General features: G+C 46.2%; 1 protein-coding gene across 3 annotated transcripts in view; it reads left to right on the top strand.

Annotated features, from left to right (window-relative positions):
- The window catches only part of TTC28 (tetratricopeptide repeat domain 28), a 548,651-nt gene that overhangs the window by 271,959 nt on the left and 260,622 nt on the right, over window positions 1-16,070 (top strand). For all 3 annotated transcript variants that reach the window (XM_075569008.1, XM_075569007.1, XM_075569009.1), the window contains one exon: window positions 3,664-3,794. In XM_075569008.1, the coding sequence (XP_075425123.1) occupies window positions 3,664-3,794 (131 nt within the window). The remainder of the gene's footprint in view (window positions 1-3,663; window positions 3,795-16,070) is intronic.

Raw genomic sequence — 16,070 nt, 5'->3', positions numbered from 1 at the left:
CCCAACCCTCTCTAATAGCGCGTCTGAGATCAGATGCATTGTAAGGAACCCCAACCCTCTCTAATAGCACGCCTGAGATCAGATGCATTGTAAGGAACCCCAACCCTCTCTAATAGCGCGTCTGAGATCAGATGCATTGTAAATTCTTCTGCATTTGGTAGAATTTTCAAATGACCTGAAAATGACAGGGAACCCTTTAGGGAGACCCCCGGTTGGACCCCTGTTGAGAAAACACTGAAGTAGAGTAAATGTCCTGCCTAATCTCATTATTTCCACTCTCAGAAGCCATACAAGGAGGTGTCTTATGGTGTTGCACTGCTTAGTGAACATGGCCCTAAATATTTTGCAAACGTTAGGCGACATTGTTCATAATTCTTTGCAGCCGGCAACTACTTATATTGCGAGGAGGGGGTAGGGAGAAAAGCTTGAAACCAGCTAAACCGCGCACGGCGCTTGTTATTTTGTTACCTGGTGACCGCACGTGCAGCAGGAACCGCATTTCTGTTCGGATGGTTTATATTACGCAGAACTTCAGATAAATGAGGTCGCTCTGTGCATGGAAAGCTGTGGTTGCAATGACTTAGAAACGAGGCCATGCTAAGGACATCACAAGAAGTAGCTGGTGTGCCTGCATTAACCCCCTGAGTGCCCCACAGACCTTCCTGTGAGACTCCATGTCCCCCAGCGGCACTGGCACAGTGTCTGCCCGATCCTGCTGTGGGGGATCCCTGCTTCTGAATGAGACCCCCCCCCATCATTGCCGCCACCCCTGTGGTCATGGCACCGAAGACGGTAAGGCCACACTTATGGTCCCGGCGATGGCTGCGGTCTCTGAAAAAAATCTAATTGACTTGACTTCCAGCGATCACGACCAAGTCGTCGCTTCATCGCGTCGCTCCTACTATAAGCGCACGCGACAGATGCAATACATTTGTTTTGACACACCGCCGCGTCGCCGGGACTATAAGCGCGGCCTAAGTCTTGCTACATCTGTACAACATAGATGGCGAGGGACAGTAACCTGGGCCCAGCCTGTACGTCTTTACATGGGCCACGTTTTCTAAGGCAGGATCCTACCGTTTCCATCACCGTGACAACATAGCGTTCACATGAACGTGAGCTGCCGGAGGGGGTGTGGCAGTGTGGTTCCGTTTACCCTTCAGCACTTAAAGCAGCAATAATACTCCCCCCCCCTTTTTTGTTTTTTATTTGTATATGTAAAGCATGGGGCAATGTATAATTCTGCATTCTTACCTAAACTGGCAATCATTTGAGGCTCCTGTTAAAAATCTGTAACAATCCTGATTGTGTGCCTAACATAATGGCCGCCTTTCAGTTTCAATCAATCCTTCAGTCAGTGTAACTCAGCAGCTACAATGTATCCTGATATTACGAAGGTAACATTATCTACTGTTACAGTTTACAGCTCAAACCGCTGGGAACATTGGCAACAAATGATCACAAACAGGAAAGTGTTGCAAAGATCTTGCACTGCTTTGGAGGTGGGCTAAACCTGCTATAGAAATCAAAAGATGCTTTAAAACTAATTAAAAATGGCATTGAGTTGAATTTTTTTTTAAAGTCGCTATTGTCTAATACAGATTACAGAATACAGAACAGAATACTTAAAAAAAAAATATTCACGTCTTGCAGCCTTAAGGGGTTAACTTATAGTAACTAGCGGTTTCACACTTCTCATTTCACATGGTCACGCTGCACCATTTGAAGTAGTTTATTACCAGCATTAAGTGGCTGCTCTTTCCCCCCAATCTGTTGTGTGGTTATGCAGATCGGTTCCACAAGCCATGAATTACACCCTGGTTTTGCGGAGATGTCAACCTCCAGTGACCCAAATCCATGTGATTCGTGTATTCTCAGCCATAAAATGCTATTCTAATGGAAACGTGTTCGGTCAGAGAGACACTGTTGAGGTCTATGACGGCTCAGTCAAAAAAAATCACAGAGACTCCTCTTTTATTTTGCTTTTCAGTACTGTATATATGTGTATACTGTATATATATATATTTTTTTTTAAACTACCCGATAGATCTAAAAAACATAGTTTTTTTTTCTTCTTGTTTTGTGAGATTAATCATAATCCTGGAGTTTTTTATTTGTCTTTGCTTTCGTTAATATGAAAATTGTAACATCCATTTTTTGGAGGTTTGATCGTTAGATTTGACTTAGAAATAAATGCAGCCTGGAATACAGTTTCAAGCAGCAAAACATGTGAATTTTTTTTTATAAATATGTTCTGTAGTATTAGATAATATTTACTGCATTTTTAATTATTATTCTACTCTTAATACCATTTTTTTATCCATTTTAAAGCATCCTTTGATTTCTATAGCAGGCTTTGGCCCATCTCCCAAGTAGGACATGATCTTTGCAACACTTTCCTGTTTGGGATAATTTGTTGCCAATGTTCCCAGCAGTTTGAGCTGCAAACTGTAACAGTAGATAATGTTACCTTCATAATATAAGGATACATTGTAGCTGCTGAGTTCCACTGACTGAAGGATTGATTGAAACGGAAAGGTGGCCATTATGGTAGGCACACAATTGAATTATACATTGTCACATGCTTTACATATAAAAATAAGAAAAGGGAAAACATGGCGGTAATGTAGGCTGCTGTCACATCTCAAATGTGCTTTTATATGCAGTATTTTCTATGCAATATTTGTTCAGCAAGTTTACCAATAAACATAGATACAAAATGCACATTGTGAATTAAGCTTGTCATTATGGTTATACTTCAAATTAGCAGTGCATTATTTATAATAAGGTATAATTACACTGTGTTTTCATAATGGATAGATGGATTTTACATTTATGGAATAAAGTCCAACAATTTGTAGCACCAGATCGTTTTTTAGAATGAATTTTATAATTTATACAATGCCTAATGTGCTGTGTGGATGATATTAGCAAAACCGGTCACTGTGCTGTTAACGGCCCGAGATAATATGTTCCCAATTATGTGTCTATACGGTTCACATAGAGGGGTCCATAGAGCCATGGGTGTGCAAACTAGGGGGCGTAACATTTTGTGGGGCGCAGAGCTTACAGAGGCCCCCGCGCTCTTCCCCACAACATTTAAATAAAATGTCGGGAGTACACGCTAGGCCTCTGCATGTCTCTTACCTTCTCTCCGGCGGCTTCTGGCGACGTGTCGCCATGACAACGCAGCGTCAAATGATGCCACGGGGTCAAATGGCAACTTTGCCGGAGGAAAGGTAAGGGGGATGGGGGGCGCAAGCAGGTGGGATGAGCAGGCGGGGGGCGCAAACAAAAAAGCTTACACACTCCTGCCATACAGTATATACAATACTTTATGGAACATTAAAAGATCTGGGAATTATAATTATAATACAATATTAGTGTCGGGGCACAAAATGAAGTATTTGGAAAAATGATACTTCCTATAAGATCTTACAATTTAAGTACAGATATGTCAAGACTTGCTGTCTTCGGGGCCGCTGTCCCACGCGGTCACACGAGCGCGGCGATCGTGCCACTGATAAATGAATACTGCGCGGGGCCCATTCAGAAGCATGGACCCCCTGCAGCTCCACCGTGGCAGCACTGTCCCCGGCCCCCACATCTGTAAGCGTGTGGTAGTATACGGGAAAATAATCATCTTGCATCAATTTGATCCAGGTGACCAGACGGGAGAATGCCGAGCCTATGGGAATCTGGGATCTGCATTCTTTTCCAAAGGAAATTTCCGGGAGGCACTTACTAACCACCGACATCAGCTGGTCCTCGCCATGAAACTGAAGGAGAGAGAGGTAAGAGAGGCCAATTTTCATCAGTTTAAGCACTTCAGAAGATGAATTGCTGAAGTGCGCTGTGCGATTTCTCTCTATATATTTTACATCAGCGCTTGTCACAGTTTGATTTGTAGTGCTCAGCCAGGCTCGTATATGTCACAGACCAACGAACAGCCTACCCTTTTCTATGCTTCTCCGCGGAAGCACGTCCCATGCCGGTGCCCATTTAAACACGCGCTTGAGACGACCACAGTCATTTCGTACAACGGCTGCAATTTGTACACTACATTCTCTGCACTAGGCGAAGAGGTCTCGTTTGAGATTTATACAATGGGTTGTGTCAAAATATAAGAAGAAAAAAACACTCACATTTCCGTATGCATTATATAGAGTTTATCACATAGAGGTCCCTTACTCCCAATTTGTAGGATCAAAGCAAATGGAGCTGGTAGCTTGTATGGTATGTAGAGATGTGCACAAATTTGCACAAATTCGTGAACCATGTGAAATTACAAAGAATTCGCACAAGTAGGGGACAAATTAGATCACATAACTTGACCCTTTATACGGCCATTTTCGCAAACCTAGGTGCATTTTCGTGGCTTCAAGCGCAAGCTTCTACCATTAGTGAAATTTGCAGAATTGGAAGACCTTTGCATATCTGTAATCGTATGGCTCTTCATTACCTGTGTGTTTTTTAGAATGTAGCGAAATTATTATATAGTAACATACATACTTATAATTTATTCCATCTTGGGCTATTGGCCGGGATTGTGGAATTCTTCTCTCTGATTCCACTGTGAGACGTTTCAGAAATATGTGAAAAATTCTACAAAAGGTGTTCCCTTTTTTGGCCCTACAGTTTTTGGAAGTGGATCTTTGTGATAACTTTACTGGAATGTTGTAATGGGAGAAGGAGAGGCTCAGTGAGTAAAGACACTGACTGGCACTCGGTTTGAAGCAGGGGGACTTGGTACAATTCCAGGTGTCAGTTCCTTGTGACCTTGGGCAAGTCACTTTATCTCCCTGTGCCTCAGGCACCAAAAAACATAGATTGTAAGCTCTATGGGGCAGGGACCTGTGCCTGCAAAATGTCTCTGTAAAGTGCTACGTAAAACTAGCAGCGCTATACAAGTACAAACAATTATTATTATTATATATTTACGTGTTTTGAGCAGCAAAATGACTAAATTGTTGACTGTATACTCCTCCGGACTAGCAAATTTCTTTTCTAATACAGTTTATCAGATAGTGACTCTGCTGCAGTATAAATGTATTTGTGTTAAAAAAGGTAGAAAGTACATCTTGTGTACCAATACAAAAAGCAGCCATTGTTCTGAGGAAGCTCAGAGATGTAGCACAATATGTTAACTACTTGAACCAAATTGTTTTCACATACAGTATGATTACCAAGATCTGTTCGATCAATGTAATGATTTGTAAAAATGATTAATTATAATGATCAATTTATATCACAGTTTTAATGTGCACGAGCCTTATGTTATAATCTTCTATAAGTAATGACATACACCCTTTGGAGGTATCTGGAAGCAGGGGATCTCCGCAGCTGAACCACCTTTATTTCAGCTCCGGGGGCCCCCTGCTTCCAGAGATACTTACCCCCAAAGGGGGTGTCGGTATCTCCTGCAAGTTTAACACTTCCACGTCACGTGGGCCAATAGAATGCCCCACTGGATGATGTCAAGGCTTCCTATTGGTCCGCAGGAGAACGTAAACAAAAAGTGCCCGCTTTGATTTCTCCTTTAGCATTAACAGACCTGTGTGGATAGGCCCTGCTAGTGGGAACGTCTCTTTTGCATCTCATTATCCCTGGCAGGCGTTAGGTAATATAATGCTGTCTCCGTCTGAAAACATGACTTAATGTTCCATTATTGGCCTTTTGAAGATACACGTTAGCGCATAACGTGACATTAAAATCACATTAAGTCACGTAACAGAGCTTTGTTGATCTGGCCCAAAGTTATATTGGTAAATGTAGTGATCCTACAGCAGTGGTGGACAGCATGAAATTTTCAAGGGCTGTATGGGCGGTCTTTGAGCCTCCGAAAGGGCCGCACATTGCCCCATGTAGTCTGGTGCCTCCGGGACTGGTAAGGGTAGAGTGACCGATGTATCGGGGAGAGTGACATGGTGGGGAAGCGGATGACATGGAGGGTAATGGATTATACGGGGGAGCGGGTGACATGAAAGGGGGAGTACGTAATGGGGGGGGGGGAGTGGGTACATGGAGGGTAGAAAGAGTCATATGGGGGCTGGAAAGAGTGAAATGGAGGGAGTGTAATATGGGGGGGGAAGAGAAGGGGACATGGGTGGGTGGTAAAACAGGGGAGCGGGAGTGGGTGACATAGGAGGGCTTAGCCTCTCTCTCTTCCCGGTGCATAGGGAGCAGGGATGTTGCAGCCGCAGGTAAAGCACCACTCTGCCCCCTCCAGTCAGCTGCTTAATGCCGGTACGCTCACTAATACTGTCCCACTCCTCTTCTTACCCTCAGAACTAGTGTTCAGCACAGGAGAGGAGCGGGACACTATTCATGAGCGCCCTGTCCTAAAACAGCTGACCAGAGAGTGCGGGCAGAAGCTCTGATCCGCAGCAGCAACATCCCCACACCCCTGCACCAGGGAGAGAGGGAGAGCGGGCTGCCGGACCCACTGGGGATTTCCCCGGGTCCCCTCGGGCTGAAACTGAACAGGTCCACAGGGCCCAGCGAGAGAGGGCAGTGGTTGGGCGTCAGAGGTGAAGCCATGCAGCCTGTTGCCCATCAAGACTTGTATTCCACCTGTGATTAAAATTCAGTATGCTAGAAAGTTGCTTTCTTCTGGTCACAAAGATGTGACTCCATTCATGCGAACAGAGCTGAACACATCCTAAGCATGAGATATTGATTAGAGACTTAGGAATTTCATATGTGTCCAAAAATGATACTGTATGATAGAACAACCCGTCCAAGCATTACAGTCTTGGCATCATCTTTTTACAGATGTAATGTACAATAATCCATTAAATGTTTCTTTTGTAATGTAGCCCCCCCTTTTGGGTACTACTTGTTCTGCAAGGGGTTAATTGCCTTAAGCAGTTAACTGTTTGCGCTCACCCAGGTTACTGCCCTCCCCACCATGTAATATATGATGGCAATGTAAAGGTTCTAGAAGCAGATTCTTCAGTGTTCTGACTGGGGTCCTCACTGTGAGTCCTGTAAATAGGTTTGTGTGTATAGCCATGTGTATTAAGATGTCACCATTTTCTGTTTTCAGTTAGGAATGTGCCCTTCTAAGATAGTGCCTGTTAAAGAAACATGGACCAGAATGCAGCAATCTAAGCTGCCGTTTTTTGTTGTTTTTTTCCTTTAAATGTGTGCATCAAAGCAATCCACACAATGATAAGTAATTAACTAAGTTACCGATTGATCCGTTCTCCTGTGATCGATCGGCAAAGATTCGGCTCAGAGGTTCACCAAGTGCAGCAGAAGTGCAACAGAAGAGGAACAAAGATACAAAGTTCTGTGAGGAAGATCATGTGACCAGGCAGTCACTAGATACAATTGGTGCACTGCTATAGAGAGGGCAGGGCTCAAAAAGGGGTGTGCCAGAGCCTGTTTCAGAAGAGGAAGAAGATGTGACTTTGTAAATTGTTGCCATAGATACAAAAAATGCTTGTTACATAATAAAAATGTCATTCAGAGTTGTTTAAAAAAAAAAGCGCTACATGTATTTTCTCATAGTACAGAACTGATTTATTAAAAACACACATGTTGGATATTGCTTGGTCTGCAGCTTTAATAAATGTATGTGTGCTAATTTTTGCAGTCAAACTTCTATACATAACCCCCATGGTTATTATATTAATTTGATGCCCCCATGGTTCAAAATATTTTATTTTGCCCGAGAATTACATCATTTTTGCCTTGATACTTGTACGCCAATATTTTCACGATATTTTGGGCTGGAGAAAGCCATTTAAAGCATAAATCCGGAAAAAATGGGGTAGAGGACCCCAATCACCCGGTGCTACAGAGCTTTGTAATAACCCACAATGATAAAAAAAATAATAAAAGATAAGTATCTAACTGCTTATGAACCGGGTCACTTGATGTGAAAAATGCGTGCTTGAGGCTGTATGTATAAATCCCCTAGATGGCACAAGGTGGCAGAGTTATGCAGAGTTGTAGGGGGGAGTCGTGAAACCACCCCCCTGACCTCTCCAGTCTCTCTGTACTAAATTATCCTATAATGCCTGGGGCAGCTCTCATGGGGCAGCAATGGTACTCACTGTGAAACCACCGGTTCTGTGTGCTCCAAGCTGATTATGGCAAGCAGAGGGGGTATACCTGTTCCGGTGAGGAGAGGCAATTCAGCGGGCACCACGAGGCAGAAGAAAAAGTTGCTGAAGCTGGACTGTGCTGTATAACAATTCTTTAATAAAGCATGAATAAAAAGAGGGGGGACGCATACCCCTGCACCTCTAACGCGTTTCACCCGCAAAATGGGCTTTTGCGGGTGAAACGCGTTAGAGGTGCAGGGGTATGCGTCCCCCCTCTTTTTAATCATGCTTTATTAAAGAATTGTTATACAGCACAGTCCAGCTTCAGCAACTTTTTCTTCTGCCTCGTGGTGCCCGCTGAATTGCCTCTCCTCACCGGAACAGGTATACTCCCTAAAGCATAAATCCTAATGACTAAACTAAACTAATTCTACATAAACTACTAATTCTAAGAAACATTCCTAGAAGTGGAAAGTAATTAGGATGTATGCTTTTAACGGCTTTCTCCACCCCAAAATATTGTGAAAATATTGGCGTACAAGTATCAAGGCAAAAGTGGTGTAATTAAAAATAAAATATTTTGCACCATGGGGGCATCAAATTAATATCTGCACCATGGGGGTTATGTATAGAAATTTGACTGCAAAAATTAGCACACATACACTTATTAAAGCTGCAGACCAAGCAATATCCAACATGTTTGTTTTTAATAAATCAGTTCTGTACTATGAGAAAATACTTGTAGCACTTTTTTTTTTAAAACAACTCTGAATTACATTTTTATTATGTATCAAGCATTTTTTGTTTCTATAGTAACCATTTACAAAGTCAAATCCCCTTCCTTTTCAGAAACAGGCTCGGGCACACCCCTTTTTGAGCCCTGCCCTCTCTCTAGCAGTGCACCAATTGTATCTAGTGACTGCCTGGTCACATGATCTTCCCCACAGAACTTTGCATCTTTGGTCCTCTTCTGCTGCACTGACAGCCATTTAGTGAACCCCCGAGACGAATCTTCGCTGATCGATCACAGGAGAACGGATCGATCGGCAACTTAGCTAATTACTTATCATTGTGTGGATTGTATTGATGCACATATTAAAGGGGGAAAAGGCAGCTTGGACGGCTGCTTTAAAGCAAAACATTCTATTGTATCCCGTGGGGCATTTTTATTTGATGAATCAAGTGCACTTTGTTTGCCCCGAAATTGAACCACTTTTGCATTATTAAGTTTTTGTCTCCAAACAGAATTGATGCCAATTTTCCACCATTGATCTTTGCCGAGTCTTTGATTGTGATGTGTGCGATGGAAACACCACTCGAAGGCTCAGCCCTAAGTGTGACCAAGTGTGACAAAGATTATTGATTCATTTTATCCTGGAAATGCTTCAAAACAGTGTAAAGATTGGCATCGCCGCCTTATCTCTACCCAATCCTGCCACTTTCTTAATTGGTCCAGTGTCAGAGAGAAATATGCATTAGCATTGTAATGAAGCAAACATTATTGATAATCCCACTGTGAAGGACAACACGGGAAATGTTGAAATGTACAAAGTTCACGTTAATTATGCTGATTAACGGAATGTCAGCAATTACCCATATGTAACCCAGTAAATATATCATGTCCTTTAGCTATTTTGGGCCCTACATTGGATTGCTCCGTTTACAAGTACATTTGTTCAACTCCTTAAGGATTAATTGGGCACACTGTTATTTCTGACAGCAAAGAAATTGGAAAATAGTATAGAGATATACTACAGATAGGTCGTTTTTGTTTGGTTTAAAAGCACTGGTAAAAAAAAAGAAAAGTCTTTAGTTTATGACATTATTGGGATTTAGGCTGCGTCCATAGATGGACCAGCCGTGCTGAGGCGTGCGGACGCTCCGCGCTGAGCCCCTGCATCCTCAATGAGGATGCCTTGAGAGGGGGCTCACGCAAGCGTCCGCAGGCGTGCTAACGAGTTGGAGGTTTCAGCCGAGCGCAAAGCTGTTTTTCAGCACGCTGTCGGCTGAAAACCTCCAATCACAGCACAGCAGCGTCAACGTCACGGCGCCGTGACATTGACGTCAGTGCGTCGCGGGCGATTGGCCCAGCGACGTCACTGCCCCGCCTCCAAGCACCTCCCCCCGGCTCCCTGCGCGCACGCTGGCTCGCCTGCAAGTCCGTGCAATCGCGCTGACTGAAGCAGGCGAGCCTCAGCGTTAGCGCGCCTCCGCTCTCCCCACACCTCTATGGCCCGGGCCTTATCCTTGAAAAGTCTCTAATTTTACCCCTCTAAAATCTGAGTTTTATTCGACACCTGGGCAAATAATTAAACGTTATTGACAACAAACAGATCTACGGGTCGCCTGAAAGCTGAGACTCTTAAGTTTCCTTTTGGATATGACCATAGGAAGTGAGTTGTGTGCTTGCTGGTGACATCATTGTGACCGCAAGCCTTCCTAAGCACATCTCACTGTTTTCATTGGCACGCTAGCAGATATTTTTATATAACGCCGGCATTTTCAGCACCGCCGTCTGAATTGAATTCCATTTCATTCAGGTTTTTTTTTAAAAAAACTGGAGTAATGAGATAATTGTTGAACTTAAGCTTGTTATTAAATTACAGCTAATCGTTGTGCCGTCCTCTGCCTCGGTGTAGCATACGGGCGTTTTCATTCAGTGAGTTAGATTTGCGTGTTATGCACACAACCCGAAAATGACTGTAAAGGTTGGAAGGTTACACCGGTAACTTGTCGCACGATTGTTATTATTGTAGTTTATTTGTAAAATGCTAACGTATGCCGCAGCGCGCTACAGCGGGGGTTCAGGGATGTGATAATGAAATGAAGAGAGTTACATACAAATACAAATAAGGACAAACATGCACAAACTGATACAGAGAGGTAAGGAAAGCCCAGCTCGTCGTGAGAACGTACACTCAGGGGTGCACCAACTTTCCCTGCTGCACCCCCTGCTTGCTCTCCCTCTCTGCTGCGCCCCCTGCTTGCTCTCCCTCCCTGCTGCACCCCCTGCTTGCTCTCCCTCCCTGCTCGCGCCCCCTGCTTGCTCTCCCTGCTTGCTCTCCCTCTCTGCTGCGCCCCCTGCTTGCTCTCCCTCTCTGCTGCGCCCCCTGCTTGCTCTCCCTCTCTGCTCGCGCCCCCTGCTTGCTCTCCCTGCTTGCTCTCCCTCCCTGCTCGCGCCCCCTGCTTGCTCTCCCTCCCTGCTCGCGCCCCCTGCTTGCTCTCCCTCCCTGCTCGCACCCCCTGCTTGCTCTCCCTCCCTGCTCGCACCCCCTGCTTGCTCTCCCTCCCTGCTCGCGCCCCCTGCTTGCTCTCCCTCCCTGCTCGCACCCCCTGCATGCTCTCCCTCTCTGCTACGCCCCCTGCTTGCTCTCCCTCTCTGCTCGCGCCCCCTGCTTGCTCTCCCTGCTTGCTCTCCCTCCCTGCTCGCGCCCCCTGCTTGCTCTCCCTCCCTGCTCGCGCCCCCTGCTTGCTCTCCCTCCCTGCTCGCGCCCCCTGCTTGCTCTCCCTCCCTGCTCGCGCCCCCTGCTTGCTCTCCCTCCCTGCTCGCGTCCCCTGCTTGCTCTCCCTCCCTGCTCGCACCCCCTGCTTGCTCTCCCTCCCTGCTCGCGCCTCCTGCTTGCTCTCCCTCCCTGCTCGCGCCCCCTGCTTGCTCTCCCTCCCTGCTCGCACCCCCTGCTTGCTCTCCCTCCCTGCTCGCACCCCCTGCTTGCTCTCCCTCCCTGCTCGCACCCACTGCTTGCTCTCCCTCCCTGCTCGCGCCCCCTGCTTGCTTTCCCTCCCTGCTCGCGCCCCCTGCTTGCTCTCCCTCCCTGCTCGCGCCCCATGCTTGCTCTCCCTCCCTGCTCGCACCCCCTGCTTGCTCTCCCTCCCTGCTCGCACCCACTGCTTGCTCTCCCTCCCTGCTCGCACCCCCTCCTTGCTCTCCCTCCCTGCTCGCGCCCCCTGCTCGTGCCCCCTGCTTGCTCTCCCTCCCTGCTCGCGCCCCCTGCTCGCGCCCCCTGCTCGCGCCCCATGCTTGCTCTCCCTCCCTGCTCGCGCCCCCTGCTTGCTCTCCCTCCCTGCTCGCGCCCCCTGCTTGCTCTCCCTCCCTGCTGTGCCCCTGCTTGCTCTCCCTCTGTAACACTTGCGCGAGCCCAGAAACTAGACCAGACCCAGTACTGAGGTGGGCAGGACAGTCCGCGCACCCACAGCAGCGGGGGCGGGCCTAGAAGGCGGATTGTTCATGGTGCTGGGTCTGGGTAGGAGAGAGAGGGTTAATCCGATATACTTGCCGGGGTCCTGGGTTATAGAGAGCTGCGTAGTTAAAGTCCGTAAGCCAATGGTCTGGAGTAGAGGAGACCGCTTAGTAGGAGTCCGTGAGCCTGGGTCATGGACTGGGGAGGTAAGCGTAGTGGAGGGAAGCCGGGGTCGGTACACGAAGGGTCAAACTGTGGAGAGACTAGCACAAGGCAAGGCTAGACACAACAGAGGATCCGCACACGGCTACACTTAGTTATGCTCAGCAATGCATCTGAGCACCGGCAGGGGATGTAAGCAGCAGGAAGCCATTAGCACAGGAGGCGGAGCAGGGACGCGGCCCCAGCGGAGACCGGGATAGGTGCAGGAGGACAAGAGGATCATTAGGGCGTGACGCGCAGCTGGGGTTCGTTGCGCGACGTCACGCGTGCGCGCCGTGAGCAGAGGAGGCGCGGCGCATCCAAGGGGGCGGAGCCAAAGTCCGTGATTAGCGGTAAAAGGAGCGGGAGCGCGCGCGCTCTGTAATGAGAGCGGGGTTGCGCGCACCAGCCGGAAGGGGAGCGGAGGCTGCGGCAGTACTTTGGGTAAGGGAGGAGGGAACACGCCGCAAGGGACGTGTTCCCCGATTCCTCACACCCTCCCTGCTCGCGCCCCCCTCCTTACCTTGTCTTCGGCGTTAAATGACGCTGCAGGGTCACGTGACGTCACAGTGCATGTGTTGCTTTCTCAGGAGACATTCAAACTGTTTTGAAACACTTACAAGACTGTAACAAAGGTATTTGGGACCAAGGTTACATTTTTTAAGCTTCCAGTGACTGAGCTCCAGATCAGAACCAACGCTAACATCACCCTAACGCCCGTTACTAGTTTTAAATACTTGGGCATATGGTTTGACTCCCATTTAATATTCGGGATGCACATTGATACCCTGACATCCAAAACCTATGCCAAACTAGGTGTACTTTACAGGAACAAATCCTCCCTAAGCCTGCTGGTCAGAAAGCGTATCGCACAGCAGATGCTAATGCCAATTATCAACTATGGGTATAGCATACGGATCGGCACCCCAAACCCACCTTAGCAAACTTGATTCCCTCTACAATTCAATATGCCAGTTTGTTCTCCAATGCAATTACAACACACATCACTGTGAAATGCTCAAAGAACTAGATTGGTCATCACTTGAGTCTAGGCGCAAAGTTAATCTCTCCTGTTTTGCCTTCAAATACTTTCTGGGCAAGCTACCCGCCTATCTGAACAAGCTCCTCACCCCACCACATGCAGCACTTATCTTCTGAGATCTGACTCCAAAAGACTGTTCATGGTCCCAAGGTCAACAAAGTATCCGGCCGCTCCTCCTTCTCTTATCGTGCACCCCAAAACTGGAACAGTCTAGCGGAGACTCACACATCCACCACCAGTTTAAGTTCTTTTAAAACTAAAGCTGTCTCACATTTTAATCTGGTCTGTAACTGTTTCATACGCCTATAATATATATGTAACGGGTTTCCCCCCCCCCAATCTCACATTGGCCCGGGTACTCTAATAACCAACTCCCATTACGTGTTTGTGTTTGGTGGTGCACCTGTAGGCAACAGAACTCCTGAGTCTCCCGCTTGATGGTATTAGGGGATGTCATCAGGACAGGTAGCTGAGGTAGTGGGTGCGAGTTCAACTTACATCATGTGCAGCGCCTCCACCTCATCAGGGTCTATGCTTCCCCAGGGAGATGGTCCTGGTGAGGAACTCCTTCTTGGTGGTGCCATCCACTGCTGAGTAATTTCACACTCACACAGTGGGGGTATCGTTAACAAGGTCATCTTTATTGTAGACGGTGATGTAGCAGACTGCCCCATGCAGCAGCCGGCTCTAGCCGCACATCTCACCGTGCTGTCCCTTCGCCAGGTACGCCCTCCCAAAGTGAAGTGGGATTCCCTCTTCTCCTAGGGAGATCCTCTCTGTGCCAGGTCCCTGGACACAGAGTGGCTTAGACAGGCTGATTGGTCAACCTGGACCGCTAGTTACTTCACTAGGGTCACAAAGTGTTCCTACAATCCCTTATGCAGGAAAATACAACTTCCCAACAGCTTTCCACGGCTGCTAGATCACTCTATCACTAACTGTGTTGTGCCTTATATACTTCAGGAGGCAGGCGCATCCCTGATGTCACTATCCAGGGACTCAGAGCGTACAGCCACTCCCCTCCATACATAGGGCACCTCACCATGGTGTGAGGGAAAACCTCCATAACTATTGCTGGCATACCTGTACTTACCAGGACTTACTGCCAACAGAGAGAAAGTAATATACCATTATTATGCATGGCTATATATATTATCTCTAACTGTGCATGCAATGTCTTGTATATAATGTACAGTATACCCTGTTCACTTATGTAACTGTATTTGTAACCATGTATTATTTGTTATCTTAACTCTATGCCCAGGACATACTTGAAAACGAGAGGTAACTCTCAATGTAATACTTCCTGGTAAAACAGAAAGAGAATCCCTGCGCTTCTCCCTTGATCAAAGGATGTATACCAAAAGTCTCCTTTTTTCTTATAGGTATTTACACCATACATATATATATATATTCCCCATTGATTGCTATCCCAAAGGGAGAAGCGCAGGGATTCTCTTTCTGTTTTGCACATTTGTATGGCCAATTCCTTCACTAGCTGCATGCTCCTTATACAGAGAAGCGCGGTGATTATATTTGTTTTAGTTCCTGGTAAAACATTTGATAAATAAATAAATATTACATAGCTTAATTGTATCATATCGCAAGGCATATAGAGCCAGACTTACTAAGCAGTGCTAAACTCTGAGGCACCAAAAAGCTGCACAATGCATTAAGGTTTAGCACTATTTAGTAATTTATGCCATAGTGTTATATGGGTAATCCAGTGCAGTGCTATTCAGTTCAAAGGTCAACATTTTTGAGTGATATGAATCTTTTAAGATTTTGTAAAGGATTTTAGGCAGTAATAACACACAACTGGATATCATGTCATATAATGTACAGTTAAAAAAATAAATATATATATATATATATTTACTTTGTAAAATATAAATGCGAAGGACTAAAATCCTTTTATATTTTGATATAATTGTTCTACAGTTCAGCCATGAAATGCTGCTTAGGCTGCGCTTATAGTGCCTGACGACGGCGACACGACGTCGCTCCAAAACAAATCAATTGAATCCGTCGCCAGCGCTTATAGTATGCGCGACGGCGACTTAGCGACCATAAATTTTGAAGCCAGTGAAATTAGTTTTTTTTTTAGAGACAATCGGCACATCTGACTATCTCTAAACCAATCACAAAGCCCTGCCCGCCTCCTTGGTGACGTCACTGGCCTTGTCGCCAGCGACGTCGCTTAAAACTAAAGTTTAACTTTCGCCAGTGGCGACGGGTGACGTCATCGGCCGCGTCGCCGGCACTATAAACGCGCCTCAAACACAGTATGTGATGATAGCTGCACAATTTCAGAATCCTCCTCTGATAATGTCGGTACATCTAGAAAATGGTTTTCTCCCCGTACAAAATCTCAGTTTAAGCTGATAGAAAGAAGAAGAAAAAAAAGCAGATGATCTAACGAAAATAAAAGCACCCGTAAGAAATACAGTGAGATATACAGTAATGGCTTTCCCAATATCATACTAAGGTCCAGCGGTAGATTATATTTCATCAATCTTTGTTTCCCAGCCACTGAGCTACAAATACCTATTTGAAGCAGCACTGTATTATCCTCCGCACATCCAGCCGTACCAA

The sequence above is a fragment of the Ascaphus truei genome, chromosome 13 (genome assembly GCF_040206685.1).
Source record: "Ascaphus truei isolate aAscTru1 chromosome 13, aAscTru1.hap1, whole genome shotgun sequence".
NCBI lineage: Eukaryota > Metazoa > Chordata > Amphibia > Anura > Ascaphidae > Ascaphus > Ascaphus truei.
This window is presented reverse-complemented; position numbering and strand designations above follow the sequence as displayed.